A 21,526-nucleotide genomic window follows, 5' to 3' on the forward strand; every position below is an offset into this window, starting at 1 on the left:
GTCATAGTGCGAATACCAAGAAAATGGTTAAATTTTATAGATTTTTATCGACTTATAACTGTAAAGATGGACATACACATAAAATATTTCCATACACCAAATATAGTTGATCTATTGCATATAGTATTAGAAAAAAAAACCTCACCTCGAAACTTAACTTCGATCACATGACACCTGCCAGCTAGACGTACACCTTGAATTATTCAACACCAAATATCAAATGTGTACACATAATAGTCCTTCCATACTAGACCTATTACTTAGTATCCGAAATACGGCCTTCACTACCAAAACTTGACCTTGTTCAGATTCATGAAATGAGGTCGATGTCCGGTGAAACTGTCGTACGCACATTCCAAATAAAGTTGGCTCATTAATATTACTTAAAAGAGAAATTAACATTACCTTTTTTTTCAAGTAGTTGCCGAACCATGAAAATGAGGTCGAAGACAATAAACATGCGACAGATTGAAACTTCATAAAATGAGGTACTCGGGTAAAATATAAAGCTTACAAGAAGCTAGCTAACACTGCTGCAGGATTACCACGAGCTTTCTGCAACACAAGTCGCAGGCTCTTGTGGACAGTTGTCTTGTTCGCAATCATACATCTTTTTTTTTATATATACAAACGATCAAAACTCATTCACCGAGCCATAAAAATTAGCTCAAGTTCAGACTACACTATATACTAGAACTATTGCTTTCAATATCCAAGATATGGAGTTGACCACGAAACATGAACTGATCAATGAAATGTGGGAAAGATCAATTTTAAACTGTCTGGTGGGTACAAGGACCTTGCATGATTCACACATACCAAATATAGGCTCTACTACAAGTATGCTGGATTTATAATTAAATAACAAAAGCAACATCTGTTGTATTTTTAAGGTCTTAATCCATAGCATTCTGCAGCATCAACTTTGCAATGTTTGAAATTTTGTTAACAAAATATATACACTTACGAAAGTCCATGTTAATTAATTTGAAAAGCTCACTAGAGCTGGCGTTAATGTGGTTTATTCAATGACTTATGTATGAAATGCTGCTTCTTCTCTACAACATGTGCATAGTATTAATGAAGTCGCTCAATAATCCTTTAATCAAGATCTGGAGATGGCACGTCAGCAACTGCTAGTAGTCGCCATAGTCGGTTTCTTTTGATGCCTATTGTGATATTGGACTGAACATCTTGTGAAATAAGTTTTACTGAGCATTTGCTTATTCTACATTAGTAAGAGGTAAAAGGAGATGGTAGAGATCTCACAAAAGAATAATTTTTGCACCTGTCCCAAATTAAGTGGGACATTTAGAACATATTTTGTTCAGATGCCAGGTGAAGCACACCTCTAGGTGCAGGATTTTCTAAGTGTTCCATAGGTGGCCTTCAGCAGTTATCTCTCCATTGGTTTGCTTGTCAGACACATTCCCTTTTCCATTCTAAATTTGATTTTGTTGAGCAGACTAAGGGACTTCCAAGTCAAAATTGTATGACAAGGTCGAGTCTTTTGTGCAAACAGATCTGGTGAAGCAACAGCAAGACTTTGCTCTGAATATGTCAAGTCATTGAACATCAACCACGCTTTAAAAGAAAAAATTGAGACAATCTCATCAAAAATAATGTTGTATTACTACATTTTCATAGCATGTTGTACTGCTCATCAACAATGTTTTTAACATCAAATTTATATGAAATAAGACCAGACAACAGAAACATGTCGAGAGCATTTTAATTATCAAAACATCTCAACAGTTAGATTAGTCCATGATTCTTCTTAGTAAATTCTCTGAGAAGGTGTCATGGTTCCCTTGATGTAAAGGGCTCGGACGTTCTGCCAGTTCTTCTTAAGGAGAGATACCAAGAAATTGATGGACAGAGAAATATTTGAATAGAGTTCATCTGGGGTCATGTTGACATGTCCTACACATACAGCCAGACAGAGTACCTGAAAAATAAAAGTTAAGTAAATACAAGTTGCAACATTATAGAATTGTTATTTTTTGCCTATACACTATGTTTGTAAATAATAGTGTTTCTTCATTTTCTATAGGAAATTAAAGTATATTGTTTGCTTTTGTCCTACAAAAGTAAATATGTAGTTCCAATTGAAATTAATCAATAGTTCTGATTTATTTAATACAAGTGCAGAAACTTAAATTTCTCAATTATTCCATTTATAAAGGGACACTATACAGTGACCTATAGTTGTTAATGTCCGTGTCGTTTTAGTCTCTTGTGGACAGTTGTCTCATTGGCAATCATACCACATCTTTTTTATACAACTCTTGAAAATTGATCTCTATTTGGCATTAATAAGTATGCTTTAGATTTCACAATTTTTTGGTTGTTGCACGGTAAAGTTTGAGAACAGAAACTTATTAAGGACATACAGATGTACAAAGGTGAAATGTAATACAAATGTCTACGTGTTATGTTCACTGGCAATATGCATTTTTTTTCATTTTTTAGGAAATTCAGGGATTAAAATAATCTGATCGCAAATTGTACCAAATCTTTATTCTTATTTTAACAACAAACCCACCTTTTTCAACTGAAACTTGATAGTTGCTTTCTGTTCCTCACACTTTGTGACCAAAGATTCATTATGAGAGACTTGGATGGGAAACTTTCCTGCTTTGTTTAATCCAGGACCCAACAACCTTGGGATGGTCTTGATGATGGAGTCAGAAGCCAGGAAACCATCGTATCTCTTAGCTACAAAACAAATTAGAGAGTTTTATACTTTGGTAGATATTATCAATTGTGAATAACTTGTCGATGCTTTAGTACTTGTTTAAAACTTTCTTTAGGAGTGTGTACTTGGTGAATAATCAGCAAATCACTTGGGTATTGTACATATTTGAAAAGAAAAAAACCCATTGTCAGCTTCATGTGCAAGCCTCAAGGGCTGAGGACAAAGCAGAACCAGATGCTCCGCAGGGCGTAGCTTTATACGACCGCAGAGGTTGAACCCTGAACAGTTGGGGCAAGTATGGACACAACATTCAAGCTGGATTCCGCTCTAAATTTGGATTGTGATTAAATAGTTGACACAGCATAGGTTTCTGACACAGAATGAATGTATTCAAATGAACTTAAATTTTTTGTTTTCTCTTAGAGCAATTCACTATGCTGTTGAATATTAATCCTCTCAAAAAAATGTTTGAAGAAATTTTCTTTTTATTTATGAAATTTCAAATGAGAAAAATTTGAACCCAATTTTTTAATCACATCCCCCTCTCCCTTATTCCAAAACTAATTTCAATTAAAATATTCTAATGGAGTTTGCAACAATTACAACTCATTTAAATACATCATAAAATATTATGATGTAAAAAAACTGCTTGTTATCACTGAATGGTAAAGATTATTTAAATTTATCAGTTGGTAGTAAAAAGTGAATATACATTGTATATTGTATATAACAAAGATTTAAGTTGATTCTGGACAAAGAAAGATAACTCCAATTAAAAAAAAATCTTGCAGATATTTCTTGCTTACTATACTGGACAAAGAAAGATAACTCTTAATTAAAAAAAAATTTGCTATTTCACAATATTGTGAAATTAGATATTTCTTGCCATTGCACAATACTGTGCAATTGAAAAGACTTGCTATTGAACAATACTTAATATAATAATTTTAGATCCTGATTTGGACCAACTTGAAAACTGGGCCCATAATCAAAAATCTAAGTACATGTTTAGATTCAGCATATCAAAGAGGCCCAAGAATTTGATTTTTGTTAAAATCAAACTTAGTTTAATTTTGGACCCTTTGCACTTTAATTTAGACCAATTTTAAAACTGGACCAAAAATTAAGAATCTACATACACAGTTAGATTTGGCATATCAAAGAACCCCAATTATTCAATTTTTGATGAATTCAAACAATGTTCAATTTTGGACCTCGATTTGGGCCAACTTGAAAACTGGGCCAATAATCAAAAATCTAAGTACATTTTTAGATTCAGCATATCAAAGAACCCCAAGGTTTCAATTTTTGTTAAAATCAAACTAAGTTTAATTTTGGACCCTTTGGACCTTAATGTAGACCAATTTGAAAACGGACCAAAAATTAAGAATCTACATACACAGTTAGATTCGGCATATTAAAGAACCCCAATTATTCAATTTTCATGAAATCAAACAAAGTTTAATTTTGGACCCTTTGGGCCCCTTTTTCCTTAACTGTTGGGACCCAAACTCCCAAAATCAATACCAACCTTCCTTTTATAGTCATAAACCTTGTGTTTAAATTTCATAGATTTCTATTTACTTATACTAACGCTATGGTGCGAAAAACCAAGAAAAATGCTTGTTTGGGTCCCTTTTTGGCCCCTAATTCCTAAACTGTTGGGACCGAAACTCCCAAAATCAATACCAACCTTCCTTTTGTGGTCATAAACATTGTGTTTAAATTTCATTGATTTCTATTTACTTTAACTAAAGTTATTGTACGAAAACCAAGAATAATGCTTATTTGGGCCCTTTTTTGGCCCCTAATTCCTAAACTGTTGAAACCAAAACTCCCAAAATCAATCCCAACCTTGCTTTTGTGGTCATAAACCTTGTGTCAAAATTTCATAGATTTCTATTAACTTAAACTAAAGTTATAGTGCGAAAACCAAGAAAATGCTTATTTGGGCCCTTTTTGGCCCCTAATTCCTAAAATATTGGGACCAAAACTCCCAAAATCAATACCAGCCTTCCTTTTATGGTCATAAACCTTGTGTTAAAATTTCATAGATTTCTATTCACTTTTACTAAAGTTAGAGTGCGAAAACTAAAAGTATTCGGACGACGACGACGACGACGACGACGACGACGACGCCAACGTGATAGCAATATACGACGAAAATTTTTTCTAAATTTGCGGTCGTATAAAAATGGGATCTGTAGTTGTTTGTTATTGCTACTTCAGTACATTCAGGAAAGAATAACTATTTGTAGACTATATTGAATATTGAAATGACACTTCCATGGTTGCAAATTCTGCAATAAATTTTAATAGGCAATTATTTTAGTCGACTACATTTTCTTCATCCATTTTCCTGCAACTCAAATATGAACATCAATCCATGTCATAGTTTGTATTGCTGTTATGTTTGTTGAATAGATTTACAAGGTATATCCAGCATCTCCCTTTACAAGATAAAATTAACATTAAAATTTTGCATTCATATACAATATAAGCTATTTTATAAGTACCTAATTTTTTAACAAGCTTTTTGTCCTTGTTCAACTTTTTCAAGGAATCAGTATCCATACTGGGGAGATCATTAGCCTTAGCCTGATCACAATGCACTTGGTCACCCAAAATACAGATCTTCATCTTTGGTCTTGGAATGTGTTTTAGTCTGTAAACATTTATAAATTATGATTCAACAATAAATCAATATAAACATGTAGAGTACACTGAATTTTCTAAAGAACATTGCTATTCTGCATTGTTACAATCCACACTTTCTAAACACAGAAACTTTAACATATTACTAAATAGAACATGGAATTATTGTATGAATCATATTTCTTGCTAGAATATAAACAGCCAACGTATTAAATTCCATACAACACAAAAACGAATTTACATTTCCAGTTTTTTTTAACATCATCATGCTTGGTATTGGGACACTTTTTTGCATGTATGTTTTAGGAATGTTGTTTTTAACTTCTAGAATCTACTTTTTCAAATCAACTCATATGAAGTTCAAAATGATTGTGGGATAAACACCTAGCAAAATTTCATTTGGGTTTATATATTCCCTCATCTTTCAGAAACACAATTTGCAACATTACTGCTAACGAATTCTTACCACCAGCAGAACTGTTTCTGTTGAAGAATCACTGATCTCTGGCTTTACTTAACTTTCTGGTACCATCGTTTGTGCAAACAATGAATACCTTCCCAATTATTTTAAGACCCTGGGTGGAGGTCCGCTGGGAAGTTTCCCAGCTACCTATGCCAGGATGCCAACAACACCATCATTTTTTTCTTTCATCAGATAATTTTGTTACTTTTAAAATACGAGTTCAATTCAAATGTAAAACTACAAATAGTCTAAAAAATATAAAATTATTTGTACATTTTCTACATTGGCCTTGTTCATCATTATAAAGAAATTAAAACAAAAAAGCTGAACAGTGTTGTTGGCTTTTTTCAGAATTTCCTGGAAAGGTTATGTAAACCTACTTGACTGTGCCAGAGAAACGCTTGTCCTTTTGAGGATCATAATTCTTCAAAGCAATCTGGAGCTCAATAGACTGTGTAAATTTCCTCTTCTTGTCATTTGAATCTTTCAGGACAGTGGCAATGGCCTCGTACAAGTTGTCACGAGAAATTTTACTGAAAAACAAAAAGTAAAGTTCTAACTGATGATCAGGACTAACGAAACTGGTCTTGTAAAGAAAATTGGCAAATTGAAACAGAATTACAAATGAATAACATGCATACAAGGTATATAATCAGACTTGCAAGCTTTAGGTGACCGACACATTTAAAGAAAGTTTATTGACAATAACTGCCATCTCTTCAATCAAAGATGTCCGCTATACAACAGAACAGGTTATATAAGTTGTACAAATACATCCATGAGCATTGTTCTTTTGAAAGATGTAGCTATGCTTACATGTTACTGGTCAACAAGACAGACCAGCGGTATAGCAAACAAAGCAGTTAATGTTACAGCTGTAAACGCCAAACATGTCATGGACTAGACAAACTTGGAGCTGGAGCTGTGTTATTACAAACTCGCTATCATATAAACAAACTTGTACACTATAAAATACTTCATAATCAATCCATTACAAATCAAAAGTCATTTTTTATCATTAGTTGCAAGAAAGAATAATATAACTTGCTTTAAATGCGAGTCAATATTTATTTTAAACATGATTTGTAGTATGAAAGCTTTGTGAATGGCCAGATGGTGAACTTGCCATACAATATCACCTTCATACATGTACATGTTTCTTTTACAGTATAGGAAACCAACACTGCAATTGATGTGCAGATATGGGGCAAAAACTGTACTAAGAACACATTGAATGCGATGATCGACAATATAGGCATGTACATTTATTATATGGTAAATTCAGAAATTAATATTGATGTTCAGGAATGTTGCTATTGACATTTAAAAAGCTTGAGCAATGTTATATGAAATGCACAATTCTAAAGCAAATTTACTAACTAATTCCTTATAGGTCATTGATATATATTTTTTCATTAGTTACATGTATGCAATTGCAACGAAGACAAATTACTTGTTTAATTTTTACTTCTCTTGATATATACAGCTATCATTTTAAACATTTGTAGTATGAAAGCTTTGTGAATGGCCAGATTATGAACTTGCCATACAATATTATCACCTTCATACATGTTTCTTTTACAGTATAGGAAACCAACACTGCAATTAATGTGCAGATATGGGGCAAAAACTGTACTATGCGCATCGTAATATTCATTAATTGTATTGGAAATTCAGAAATTATTATTGCTTCAAATGGAACAATGCTATTGAAATTATAAAGTTGAAATGTGTTCAAATATTTCAAAAATGTTTCCCTGTTTACTATGTTGGTGGTCTGGGCGAGTCACAAACAATACAGCAAAAAGGGTATTGCTTTAACAGCTTAGAAACGCCAAACTTGTTACCGACAACACAAATTTGGAGCTGGAACTGTTTTTAATGGGGCCATTTGAATTTTGTATCAATTTTCTACACCACATTGGCACAATATTACTTATGTAAAGATGTGGGATATATGTCAACAAGACAACAATCAAGCGTTTTTTTTATTTTATTAACCATTTAACAGACAACTAAGGGTCAAACGACTTCCGCAACAGTAAGCAACCTATTTGGTAGTCATGTATTGTTACTTGTAGATTGTCCATACTCAAAATTTATCTTAATTCAGTCAAATTTTTTGTCAGACTTGTCATCTTTTTGTTCATACATGTTCTTTGTATTTCCAAATCTTACAAGTTTGACAACAAAAGCTACTTATAATTTGTTTGGATTGCATTGCAAACCAAAGCCTACATTTCTTGACAAAGGATTTTTTTTAAATTTAATTGTATCTTCTCAAACTGACAAAATGTTGCCCCGCTTTACGTGTCACTTGTCTATATGAAAGACATATGATATAGCGAACAGGGCAGTTTTATATTACAGCTATAAACGCCAAACTTGTCATAGTCTGGACAAATTTGGAGCTGGAACTGTGTTAAACAAAAGTGCCAACACTCTAGATCTATTGGTACAATGTTAACACTGCACTATTGAATTAAACTTGACAAGCTTGCATTAATAACCTTAAAAAGGGACACAACAAGAACCATAGAAGTGACCTCCCCCAAATTAGTACTTGCATGTAAATCACGAGTTAGGGTAAATGTAAATTGAACCAGTTTCAAAACATTTTGGTTGAGGCAAACTTAGGTCAAATAGCAGAAAAGAAAAATTTAATTTTTATATTTGTTTAGGGCACAACTCTACAATGGGAAAAGTGATGCTATCAAAATTCAAATTTGATGCATTTTAAGGTATTTTGGTAGCCTCCCTTTTACCATTCAACATAAATATGTTCTCGAGTACGGGAGACATGTTATATTTATAGCATAGTATTCCGAGTTAGACAAATAAACTTTCGAACGCGTAGCGTGAGAAGTTTATTTGGCTAACGAGGAAGGCGTTGCTATAAATGATTTGTGACATGAATGACACGCCCATGACAGTCCGTGCAAAAAAAATCACGTTTGGCGCGAAAATCTATCAAAGCGCATGATTCTGAAGGAAGCGATGATGGCAGACGCATTCTCTCTACCCTTAGAGTCTCTACCAGATTGGCTTGAAATTGAAAATGTAGATACGGATGATTTGGTTCTCTCTCAGGTGTGTATTATTTTTTAAATTGAAATAAAATGATTTACGCTAAGTATTGTCATATTGAGGCACGGACCCCCCTTTTTTTGCCAAAATGTTAAAAAAAAATGTTTTTATTTTTCCATATGTACAATTTACTACAATATTAAACTGATACCAAGTCCTAAAAATTAATAATCAGTCGATACCATGCCTTTTTCTACTATCTACAAGATCCCCAAGCGAAAATATTTGTTTTTACCTTGGGGCCCCAAAAAGGGAAGTTAATGTTCAAAATGCATGTGCTTCTAATCGTGAATCGGTAAATTTTTACTGTGATGTGATGTCATTTGTATGCCCCAGATGGGACCTTTTTTTGGAAATATAATTATTTCATTCTCTTGAAACGATTTTTAATATTTTGCAGGTTCTTCAAGAAGTCGAGGAAGACATGTCGTTAGCCAATGCGTCGGAAACAATGGAGGAGCATATTAGACTGTCGCAAATTCATTCAAATATGGAACCATTTTATAACATGAGTGTATCACAGGCTGTGGATTACTACCACTTGGGAACATTTGAGCTAAGAAATTTCTTACTAACCGACTTAAAAGATGAGGATGTCGAACCGGTGCGTTTTACCGCACCCGTTTTAGATGAGGATGTCGAACCGGTGCGTTTCACTGCACCAGTTTCAGATGAGGATATAGAAAAGCTGATATCGTCTCAAACAAACGCGAACACGAAAAAGAATACACAGTGGTCTATTGGTGTTTTTAATGAATGGAGAATCGCAAGATCTAAACATGGCGATAGTATTGCTGACATACATATGCTCGAAGCTGCCGAAATGAACCACTGGCTACAACGTTTCGTGATTGGAGTGCGTAATAAGAAAGGCGAGGAATATCCCCCCAAGTCGCTCTATAGCATAATATGTGGATTATTGCGCTATTGCAAGGACATGAACGTGAATGATAAGAACTTTCTTGACGAAAAAGACTTGAGATTTGTTACTTTCAGACGCGTCCTTGATTCTCGGATGAAAGAATTGTTATCAAAAGGGTTCGGAACAAAAGTTAAAAGAGCTGATCCTCTCAGTCTACAAGATGAAGAAAATTTGTGGCAAAAGGGGGTTTTTGGAATGACGAATTCTGTATCGCTCCAGCATACTGCTTTTTTCTATGCATGCAAACTAAGCTCTGCATTTGAACAAAATTTCATTTCAATATGTAATGATCAATTTTAGGTTTATGTTTCAAAAGTACAAAGAAAATTTGTAAAAAAAAATCTGTTCTATTTTGAAAAAATTAATGCGTAGTCGTTTCATTTTTTCGGTTGTCTGTCTGGCGGAGAAAACCTACACAGATTTAAAGATTTGTATTTTGTTATAAGAATTCTAATAAAATTGACATTTTTGTGTGTGCTTTTTTTGTAGGCGTAATCTTTTCCTAAGGAGGCGGAGCTTACTCGTGCAATATTGGTTAAAGTGTTGTTGGTTATTTCATGGCAGTTTTCCCATTGAGTTATATAGGCCCATGTGACCTTTCATGCAATATTATTTGGTTGCTTCAATTTAGAGCATACATTTTGGTACGTGCTTGTCGTCTCTGTGCTATTCCATAAAAAGATCAAAGGAAAAAAGAAGATTCATGTTACAATGTAACTATATCCATTAAGATTAGTTCTATTCATGGATTAATAAATGACTGATAAAATGTAGCCCAGCTTTACGTGTCACTTGTCTATATGAAAGACATATGATATAGCGAACAGGGCAGTTTTATATTACAGCTATAAACGCCAAACTTGTCATAGTCTGGACAAGCTTGGAGCTGGAACTGTGTAAACACAGTGCCAACATTCTATTGGTAAAATGTAAATTCTATGAATTATAATCTTTATCTTTATAATCTTCAGAAAGGTACTTGTATTACATTCAATCTTTTAAGAATAATTATAAATTTGTACAGGGAAGCAAGTTCTGAATTTTATGCTATTTGACATTAGAAATGGCATTGGTCTAACAAGTGAACGCATGTGGACTGAAATTTGGGACAAAACACTAATTCGGCATAAAATTAATCTAACATGTGCACAAAGTTACAAGTTTATTGGACTTCCAACTTTATTCAAATGAAAGCTACCTCAACCAAACACTTTCCCTTTAGCAGGACAGATGGACGGACAGACCAAAAACATAATGCCCATTAGTTGGGCACAAGTCTACATAAATAAAATAAATTTACTATGTTGGAGCTTATTCCCTTCAAAATTTAAAGTTTCGTTGGAGATTTAATTATTTTAAAATGATAAAAATGTAGCCCCGCTTTACGTGTCACTTGTCTATATGAAAGACATATGATATAGCGAACAGGGCAGTTTTATATTACAGCTATAAACGCCAAACTTGTCATAGTCCGGACAAATTTGGAGCTGGAACTGTGTTAAAACATTGCTACATGTATCACTCTATTCCAGTGGCAGTGTAAGCAAAAACATGAATGCAATCTTTATCTTCCCTGTAGAGCCAGAGGTTGAAAGCTTTTGTCTTGATACATGTGGGCATAAGAAAGGTCTTAATCAAATGATTAACCCAAACCTTAAAAGAAATAGTAATCTGCTGTAATTTTTAAATTCTTTTTGGATGACCCTGAAATTTGTAACACAATATATTTATGGGAAAGATGCTTTATAAGGGACAGAACAGTTTAGACATTTTAGTGTTTTTTTGTCATATTGGACAACAGTAGTCTAGTCTAGTCCAAATAATAATGATGTCTGGCAAGGCTATTTTAATATTTGTCAAGGACACAAAAGGCTTGTACATGTACAGTATACAATTCTTCGTAATTTTTTTAAATATCCAATGGTTTTCATCAACTCCAAACTAGAAAAAGTTTGAGCTTATCTACTGTTAATTCAGAAATAATTGCTTACATTTATCATTGCTATCGTCATTAAGGACTTAAATGCGATTTTAATTTTTACAATTTGGAGAGAAATCCTGTTTTATTCATCTAAAATATTTCAAAAAGCAAGTTTAATTTAATGCATTTACAACTAGGTTGCATTATTCACACTAATTAAAACATTGCAATAATTTCTGAATTTACAGTACTTATTTAAGGAAAAAACATGACATGTTCAAATGCTTAAATTATAAATGTTGAATAACATTGTTATCACTCCCAAAGTATGTCATGGATTTTTTTATTAATAGTTTTAATTAAAATAATTCAAATGATATATTCCATCATTTGAACAACTTGAAAAGATGTAGCCCCGCTTTACGTGTCACTTGTCTATATAAAAGACATAAGATATAGCGAACAGAGCAGTTTATTATTACAGCAATAAACGCCAAACTTGTCATAGTCTGGACAAACTTGGAGCTGGAACTGTATTTAAAAGTCATTACTATCACTGGTATTTCATAATGAAAACAAAATCATGAGTGCAATCTTTATCTTCTCTGTAGAGGTTGAAAGTTGGTCTTAAATCTTTTCATAAGGCAAGGACATTACCTAGTGCTTTTTTGTCATATTCGGCAAGTCAAATCTTGTCAGGATGTATTCATGAGGGTAGTAATGCCCTTTAATGTCAAATGTCATTTTCTGCTACCATTTGCATCAAATTGTTTAATTTCTACTGTAATTCGTCAAATATCCTTATGATTTGTTAGGTCTCAAATAATTGTATCATTACCGTTTTTTCTTGGAAAAAAATTAATGTGTTCATCCGTCTAAATGAAGTTGCACATTTTACATCGTGCACCAAAAATTACTGTTGTCATCATTTATCCAGATTTATACTGTTATTTATCTTGAAGGTATCACCAGTTACCACCCGGATTCCATGCATACAATTCTTAAATTTTTTTCAAGATCAAAGATTTGCACACCTGCCATCATATTTTTTTCAAGTGCAAGATAAAGGTAAAAGATTGCAGTCAGTCATACAAAATCTTTAAATGGGGCCTTCAAATCTTGTTTTAATGTTGCTTCTCCGTGCTTTTACAATACAACGCTCAAAATTAGTCAAATTGATTGTATTGCTTTAAATTCTATCAACTTCACACCTAAAAGTACATCTCATGGATATTCAATATAAATGTCGCCATGTTTTACGTGTCACTAGTCTATATGAAAGACATATGATATAGCGAACAGGGCAGTTTATTATTACAGCTATAAACGCCAAACTTGTCATAGTCTAGACAAACTTGGAGCTGGAACTGTGTTGACAAGTCATCGAAATTGACAAAAAAATTAAGGATTGCTTCAATCTTATGATTTTCAACCACACAGTGACCACCTGTCATTAAAAGACCGAACATGAAGGGGGTAACAACTGAAGTCTCGTCATTCAAAACAATTTTTCATCTTTTAAAAAAAGACTTATCTAAATTAATCAAACATAATGCAGGAGAGGCTTCATTTTCCAGGAGTTTTGCTTAATGAGATATAATCTTTCTTTGACAAGTTCACCTCTCTCATTGAATACAACTTGCAACATATACACATGATATACGATCATATACAAGTCCGAAAACGTGTACTAAATTTTAAAGTCTTAAAATAAATGTGATAACATCTCAAAAACTTCGTTTCATTTTACAATGATACTAATGAACATTGGTATGTTATGGGTAAGGCAAAAGGAATAAATTTTCAAGTAAAGTTTTCCAGGATTAGGTGGATTTTGAAGAGCGATGAATACACACCTCATCTTGCCTGCTTCGGGAAACCGGAAAAGGAAATTTTGAAGAACTGTGCGATCGAAATAGGTAATGAATACAGCGTAGATTTTGTATTGCGAACGTATGACGTACACATATGATTGCTTTTGTTAATTATTAAAACCATTTTCCTCTTTTAAACTAGAATAATTTAAAGATGAAGTAATAAGTTTTAATTATGAAACTGAAAAGGAAAAGAAAACAATTGCCAGTTACCGTATACCGTGCCAGTTCGCCCGTAGAGTCCTCAGTTCGCCCTGGTTTTAACTGCTTAAAAAAAACCCAATATAAATATTAAGAATAATATGGACCGGTGTTACCTGTGAAAAGGTAAGAAGTCCGTATCAATTACATGTTTATATTAATTATAATATTTTTAATTTAGGTACATCTCTCATCGGTCCATATGGCATCTTCCTCTGAGCATACTATTGTCAATGAGGGGAGAGAAAGAAAAGCAATTAATCTATACTCAATAGCACTTTTAGTTTAGATTTTTCTTATACACATTTTGTAAGAACATCTAGAGGACAACATATGATATAGAATAGAACTTGATAATTTTCAACAATAGATAGGTGTCAACACAATAGAAGGCTTCACTAATCTATATAAGATTAAGTTCATAATTTAAAAATACTTACCAACCTTTAACTACTTAATAGCATAATTCCCCTCTTTCTTTACCCTACAAGAAACTTAAATAGGAACCATGGATTGCGGAAATTCGTCCGCATATTTCCAAAATGTTAACGTAAATTGATGGCGTCATGAGGGCGTCATGCGTTTAAACAGTTATTTTCCAATCAAATCAGTACTGATATATCATTAAACCGTTGCACGCTAGTGATGACCCTTCAAATAGGTTCATCTGAGCCGTGCAGATTATTGGTTGGTCAATAACTAACATTATAATAAAAATAGCATTTTGTTATGATAAACTATAGTCAGCTTGGAATGAGCAAAACCAGTGGTGTTGTACAGAATTGTAAAAAATGAAAAGTATTAAAAACTTTAAAGGTTCCAGACACTCCAGCCACAAACTTATTGGATTCATCCGTTGGTCCATGGGAACAGTACACTACTACATGCATTCCAACATACATGTTCCTTGCCGGCGACCTAACAAATATGAGGGTCGTAATGGGGGTAATTTCGTGACGAATGACGGTACAAATCCGTGCTAAATGAAGTTAACGGCAATTTTGGATTATGAATTTAATTCAATCCGTAATAATTCAGAAATTATAAAACATGTAAAAGAAAAATGCATGATTTTTCGATTTTCATTTATGGTTCAACTAGCCAAAGATTTACTCAAATTTTTTACCAAAATCTGTAACATAGGCCACAGTAGCTTGGCCTTAAACAAGTTGTCTTTAATTAAAAGTACGACATAAAATGACCGTTTGATGCCTGACGACCATCTAAATAAATATTCAGCAGGGGCAGTTTAATAACATCTGATTAATAGGAAATGACTGTGTATGAGAAACTTTGAAAGATCCAGTCTTCCGACGAACCTCAAACGTATAGGCTGACTACAATACGAATATGCATGCATAGGCCATTTCATAACACTTGTGGAATAGGAACTGCATACGTTTTAAAAACTTTCAAGGCCTCAGACAAAGAGTCTCAAATATATGGACTGACCACACAAATAAGCAAGGACCATTTTCACGCAATTGCTGACCAGGAACTGCGTATGAAACGCCTTGAAAGCAACATGCCTCAAGCTTCGAACTTTGGGGATGACCGTTTTATGTTAGTGAACGTCTTCTGTCGTGTCTGATTGTGTTTTTTCATGGTGGTGAATTTGGTTTCGATCTTTTGATTGTGTTTCTTAAATAAATGCACTATTCTTGTAAACTCGGGAATACTTGTAGTACTAGACTTGTAATTATATGATTAATTCATGTTACTTTTATGTTAAGTTTGTGAGTAAGTACTATAATTCTCAAGATTCAATAATCTCACAAAAGAAATTTCAAAATTTATATATAAAATTAATCCCAGTTTGCCTTAGTACAAATTTCCAGGTACACAAGAATTAACTAAGGCGAAATGGGAGCTTCTGTAAACAATGAAATTAAGTTATGTTTTGTTTGTATTGCAATTAGTTGATATTTGGTATTTTGACGTCAAATTCTATGACTCTCTTTGCCTCGTAAGCTGCTTACTCTTTCTTGAACACATTGATAATTTAAAATATATTTGGATTTGTTGTTTTGGCTGTCTTTTTGATCTTGTTATGCCAGCCCTCTAAATGCTCATTTGACCAGGGTCCTTCTGTCTGGTGGTGGTTCCAGGTTGGTTGTAGGTTTCTGCCCTCTCTTCATATCACAATTATACGTTAACTTGGTGCAGGTATTCATTTAGTCTGTGGTGCGTTTTCCAAGGTGTGTAATCTTTGGTAAATATTTGGTAAACATGAATCGCAGTTTTGTCTGGTAGAGTGCTGATTTCCTACTTTCGAATGAAGGCAGTTTTTGTGCAGTCTCATTGGTCTGTGCATCTCATGATAAACTAATCATTGGTAATTTGTTCAATCTTGAAGAAGTCAAGTCATTGAATACCATGGATTTTACTTTATATATATAATTATATAATTAGCACAGTTTTGGAGATTTTTTAATAATTTTTTTATTAAAGTTTCTGTTATGTAATTAAACAAGTCTGTGGGAAAATATGGGTTGTTTTTTCTTTCTATTACACTTTTTGTGTTGCATAATGTAAATGATAATTAAATTATTTTGATTTTTCTAACTGCATGATTTAAAAAAAAATGCAACGTTGTGTTTTTATAGCAATTTGAACAACATGTAATTATGGATTTGTTTCTCTTTAAATATTTTTGTTTAATTTGTTTATTTAATATTTTTATCTAAAATCACATTTCGCCTTAGTTCAATTCTCATCTGGCCTTAGTATATTATATACCTTTTTTACCTGGAATTCACAGCTAAGGCGAAATGGGAACACACCGTCGATAATATCCTCCATAGCAAGTTCTGGTTGGCCGCGTCTCAACGTCAGTGGGGCCGATTTCTATTATCACTCAGATGCCAATTCTTTATTATTCTATCAAAAAATTTTTGTCACTGAGGCCAATTTTTATTGTACTTTCATTATCAACTGATATGCACGTATCATTACATTTCCTGTCTCCATCTGTTTTTTTTTGTATTTTGTAAATAAAGATTAATTATTATGTGTTCGGTGTCAGGATTCAATGCTCCGATTTGAATGACGTACTACTGCAGTACCTGTGACTTTGATGGAGAGTTGTCGCATTGGCACATCCTATTATATCTATTGAATAAAAGTCTATAGTGTGTAACTTGACACGATTTTTATAACAAAATCCACAAAAATCCACACTATATTTTTTATACATGAATCGGACCGTTAGTTTCCTCGTTTGAAAAGTTTTACATTGTCATTTCGGGGCCTTTTATAGCTGACTATGCGGTATGGGTTTTGCTCATTGTTGAAGGCCATACGGGGAGCTATAGTTGTTAATTTCTGTGTCATTTGGTCCCTTGTGGAGAGTTGTCTCATTGGCAACCATACCACAATTTCTATTTTTATATATAAGTTACTGTACAAGTTATATAAGTGAGTTTGTATTCATTGTAATTTGTGCACGCAATTTTGGTACAAATTGCAATTTAAAGTCAAAATACAAATTATGATTTGTTCAAAATGATAATCTGTACACAACATATACATTTATAAATTATAATATATCAAAATAATACATATATCAATATATATAATGAATGATCCATCTATTTGAAAAAGTTTTATAAAAATGTAACTGAACAAATAAAACTCACAGAAATTTAGAATTTTGGCAAAAGCAAAAAAAAAATGTATCTTACTGATAGCATTCATTTCAGTCACAAAGGATTTTTTCTCTCGTTTCGATGATAGAACAGTATAAGAGGAAAACTTCTAGTATTGGAAGCCAGGGGTCCCAGAAGATAATGGCCGTATGACTGAAAAGGGTTACTTGTAAAAAGTATATTCTTTTCTAGTGTAAGAGATTCTTTAAGGTATTTTTCCCCCCTGTAAAATTCACCTGAAGTTTTGTTCAATATAGAATTTTGTAAGGAGTCGGTATTATTAAGTTTTGTTATCTTATTATTTCCCTAAATTGTTTTCCTAAATTGCCAAATAAAAGAATATCTATATTAAATGGTATTATTATTTGTGCCCAATCAGCGTTATTTATTTTTTGTCAACTTTAGAGCGACAAACTTATAAAATCAGTTATAAATAAAGGGCATACGATACAGTTACAGGGAAGGTAATGACGTTGCTAACGTAATTTGTTATTTTCGCGACGTCAAACAAACTGTGACATATCGGGAAAAGATGCATTTTTCGACTGATTTTCATCATTCAAACTGATTTAATTTGAAAACGAGTTCATGGACCCCTATTTTTCAAAACGGCATTTTGTGTCATTTTGCAGGGAGATTATGTGACCCAAATTTTATAAAACTGTAAATAGAGGATTTTTTAAAATTTTGTACATACATGTATGATTAATGCTGGTAATTTTAAAATCTTCCATTTATTCAGCAAGTCGGCCATCATTGTGAAATTTGCAATGCACTTATCACTATGGGTTGAAAAAAACCTTTTAATGACAAGATATTAAAGAATTAACAAGCTAAAATGGTTACAGGTGACAACTCACAAGTTGTCCCAACAGAGGTGAGGCCAAATGTTGTGTGTCCTCTGTTGTCAAAACGAAAACAATCAGTTGTTATACTTCCTTGAACGATTCAATGAACATTATAAAAATACATGTATCATAAATGAATGTTTTATTGATTAATTCATTATTATATATTTATATATTTAAGTTAAAATAGAATACATCAAAATAACACTTAAAATATGATGAAGTATCGAAGGCTATAATTATAAATGAAGCAACTCGTTATAAACATCATACTACATTTATGTATGTCATCATGGTCATTCATACATTTTTGTGTACATTTGTAAATATAAAATAATCAGGGTTGCGTTCAATTTCGTAGCAGCTACATAGATTTAATTAGGGCTATGTAGATTATTGACTACTGAATGTGTAGCTAGCCTAGCTGCTAAATAGATCTAGATTGCAGTTAGGTTAGCTACAGGTTTTAGGAGTCAAACATCTCTGTAGCCCAATTCTCAGATCCGGACATCCTGGCATTTACATTTGTCAGGAGGTGATGTCATCCGGAATCCTCTAGATTTTTCATCTATTTGAAGGGGATTACTGATTATTTATATTGCCGATTATTTTTTAACCAGAGGTTATAGTATGTTAAAAATCAAAATAGAGATATTATATAGTGTCTTTAACAGTATTAAAAGAGTAAAATTACTATATTCAACTGGTTACGATATATATCAATTAAATTAATTTGCAATAAGTATATGGAAAATCTAGAGGAATCTTATCCACATCACCTCTCAACATTGTTTACATAACAAAAATGCTAATCATTGATTGGTCAGTTACATGTTGTGATGTCACTGCAGATCTGAGATATGTATCTGCTACGATATTGAACGCAACCCTGCTAGACACTTTCCTGCTGTTGGTGTTAAAACTAAAAGTGTACATACACAGATACATACTAAAAGCAAACCGTTTGATTGTTGATCCAGTGATATGAATTGTATCTCTGTGGGGATATGCATGGATTGCCTCATTTTTATGCCTCATTTATGGGCATTATATTGTCTGGTCTGTGCGTCAATTTTTCTGTTCATTCATTCGTCTGTCTGTCCCGCTTCAGGTTAAAGTATTTGGTCGAGGTAGTTTTTGGTGAAGTTGAAGTCCTATCAACTTGAAACTTAGTACACATGTTCCTTAATTATGATATGATTTTTCTTATTTTAATGCCAAACTAGAGTTTTGACCCAAACTCCAAGGTCCACTGAACTTAGTAAATGATATTTCTCAAGGTCTTTCAAAACTTACCGTATATTGAGTCCAGCTATAATGTTCATTAATTCAAAGACCAATATTTTGTTCAATTTGTCAGTTGTCACTTGAAGAAAGCTGAATTGTCTACAAATTACATTGTACACTTGGATTAGGCTGACATCATGCAACAAAAGCTTTCAAATTTAAGATAGCAAATATAAATGTTTTAAATTGAAATTAAGATTTTTGCTCAACTTGTGTGGTTGTTAGTAATGTCAGAAAATTTGCAAGTGTAAGCAAGTCTAACGTTAACCCTTAACATGTTAAAAAAATCTTTAGTCTGTGAGTTTTTATAACTCTTCAAACCCTTTTATATGTACATCCATCATGTCCTTTTGAGCTTCATGATTATCACAGCAGAATAAAGCAAAAATAATAACAAAATACTCAAAAATAATTAAATCCTAGTAATGCCCCTTTAAATTTTTCCTTTTTTGAAGATTTTGAGTTTTGTGTTAGATGGTTACTTAAAAATGTACATATAGATTAACATACATGACAAACTCCTAAAATAATCACTTTCATTTATATGAGATTATTATACGACTGCAAAAATTGAAATTTTTTTGGTTGTATGTTTGGTATCACGTTGGCGTCGTCGTCGTCCTAAGACATTTGGTTTTCGTACTATAACTTTACTATAAGTGAATAGAAATATATGAAATTTCAAGACAAGGTTTATGACCATAAAAGGAAGGTTGGGATTGATTTTGGGAGTTTTCATCCCAACGATTTAGGAATTAGGGGCCAAAAAAGGGCCCAAATAAGCAGTATTCTTGGTTTTCGAACAATAACTTTAGTATAAGTAAATAGAAATCTATGAAATTTAAACACAAGGTTTATGACCATAAAAGGAAGGTTGGATTGATTTTGGGAGTCTTGGTCCCATCAGTTTAGGAATAAGGGGCCCAAAGGGTCCAAAATTAAACTTTCTTTGATTTCATCAAAAATTGAATAATAAAGAGTAAGATATCTGTATGTATCAATTCATAAAAATTAATCTATCAATAACCATAACATTTAGAAACATAATATTTCTAATGTTAAAATCTCTTGCTTTACTTTGACCTACACTAATCAGCAGATACATTTACTAATAATAGGAGATCTCAACTGTCCCAATCTTTATTAGAGAATTGATTTTTTTGTAGAATGTATGTGTAGCAGAAGAACCTCGGATTCTATGTGTTATCCGTGACATGATAGATCCGAATACAGCAGGAAGTAAAAAGACAGTAAATCTACCAGCATCAACATCTATTGGAGATGTGATAGATGAGATATCCAAATTAACAAGATATATACCCAGCAGTATTAACATAAAATACAACAAACAAGTGGCAGCAGAAATGGAAGAGGTAAAACACATGTTTATTACACAACACATACATGTACACACGAAAGGTCACATGATATTTGTATTTCACAAAAAAAAAATCAGATCTCAAAATTCTAAGTATTGCAATTGCAGTAATATTTCACAATTTTTTTCAATCATTGTGATTTGCAGTTCTGGTAATAAAAATTATTTGAATTGAAAACAGCCGTATATATAGCAAATTTTTTTTGAATGAGTTTATTGATAAGTTAACTATCTATTTATGCTCACAAATACAACATAAGTTTATATAATATACATAAATTTATGTGTAAACTCAGCTGACTCGCCAAAAAACTGAAAATGTTAAATACAAAGTATAATACATGTTAACATATTAATAAACTCTATTTAGAAAATTACTTTATTGCTTATAATTTTGATAAGATACTCTGAAAAAAATGCCCAGAGCAATATTTTATGAGCACTTTAAAACAGAACTATTTCTCACTCTGAAGTGACATATGCTTGAAGTTGTGATGTCATGTAACAAGTTTATACTTTATATTTGTATAATCATTTTGGTTACC

General features: G+C 32.6%; 1 protein-coding gene and 1 pseudogene across 1 annotated transcript; one reads left to right on the forward strand and one right to left on the reverse strand.

Moving 5' to 3' along the window:
* Positions 1–1,715: 1,715 nt before the first annotated feature.
* On the reverse strand, positions 1,716–13,706 carry LOC134686870 (large ribosomal subunit protein uL1-like). Its single transcript, XM_063546686.1, has 5 exons — positions 13,603–13,706; positions 6,197–6,349; positions 5,215–5,363; positions 2,546–2,718; positions 1,716–1,948 (listed from the first exon to the last, which is right to left on the reverse strand). Exons 1-5 carry the CDS (start codon positions 13,605–13,607, stop codon positions 1,778–1,780), a joined length of 651 nt encoding a protein of 216 aa, XP_063402756.1. The 5' UTR covers positions 13,608–13,706; the 3' UTR covers positions 1,716–1,777.
* Positions 13,707–18,210: 4,504 nt separating this feature from the next.
* The window catches only part of LOC134686868 (ubiquitin carboxyl-terminal hydrolase 47-like), a 39,296-nt pseudogene continuing 35,980 nt past the window's right edge, over positions 18,211–21,526 (forward strand).

Source organism: Mytilus trossulus, chromosome 10 (genome assembly GCF_036588685.1).
Source record: "Mytilus trossulus isolate FHL-02 chromosome 10, PNRI_Mtr1.1.1.hap1, whole genome shotgun sequence".
Lineage (NCBI taxonomy): Eukaryota > Metazoa > Mollusca > Bivalvia > Mytilida > Mytilidae > Mytilus > Mytilus trossulus.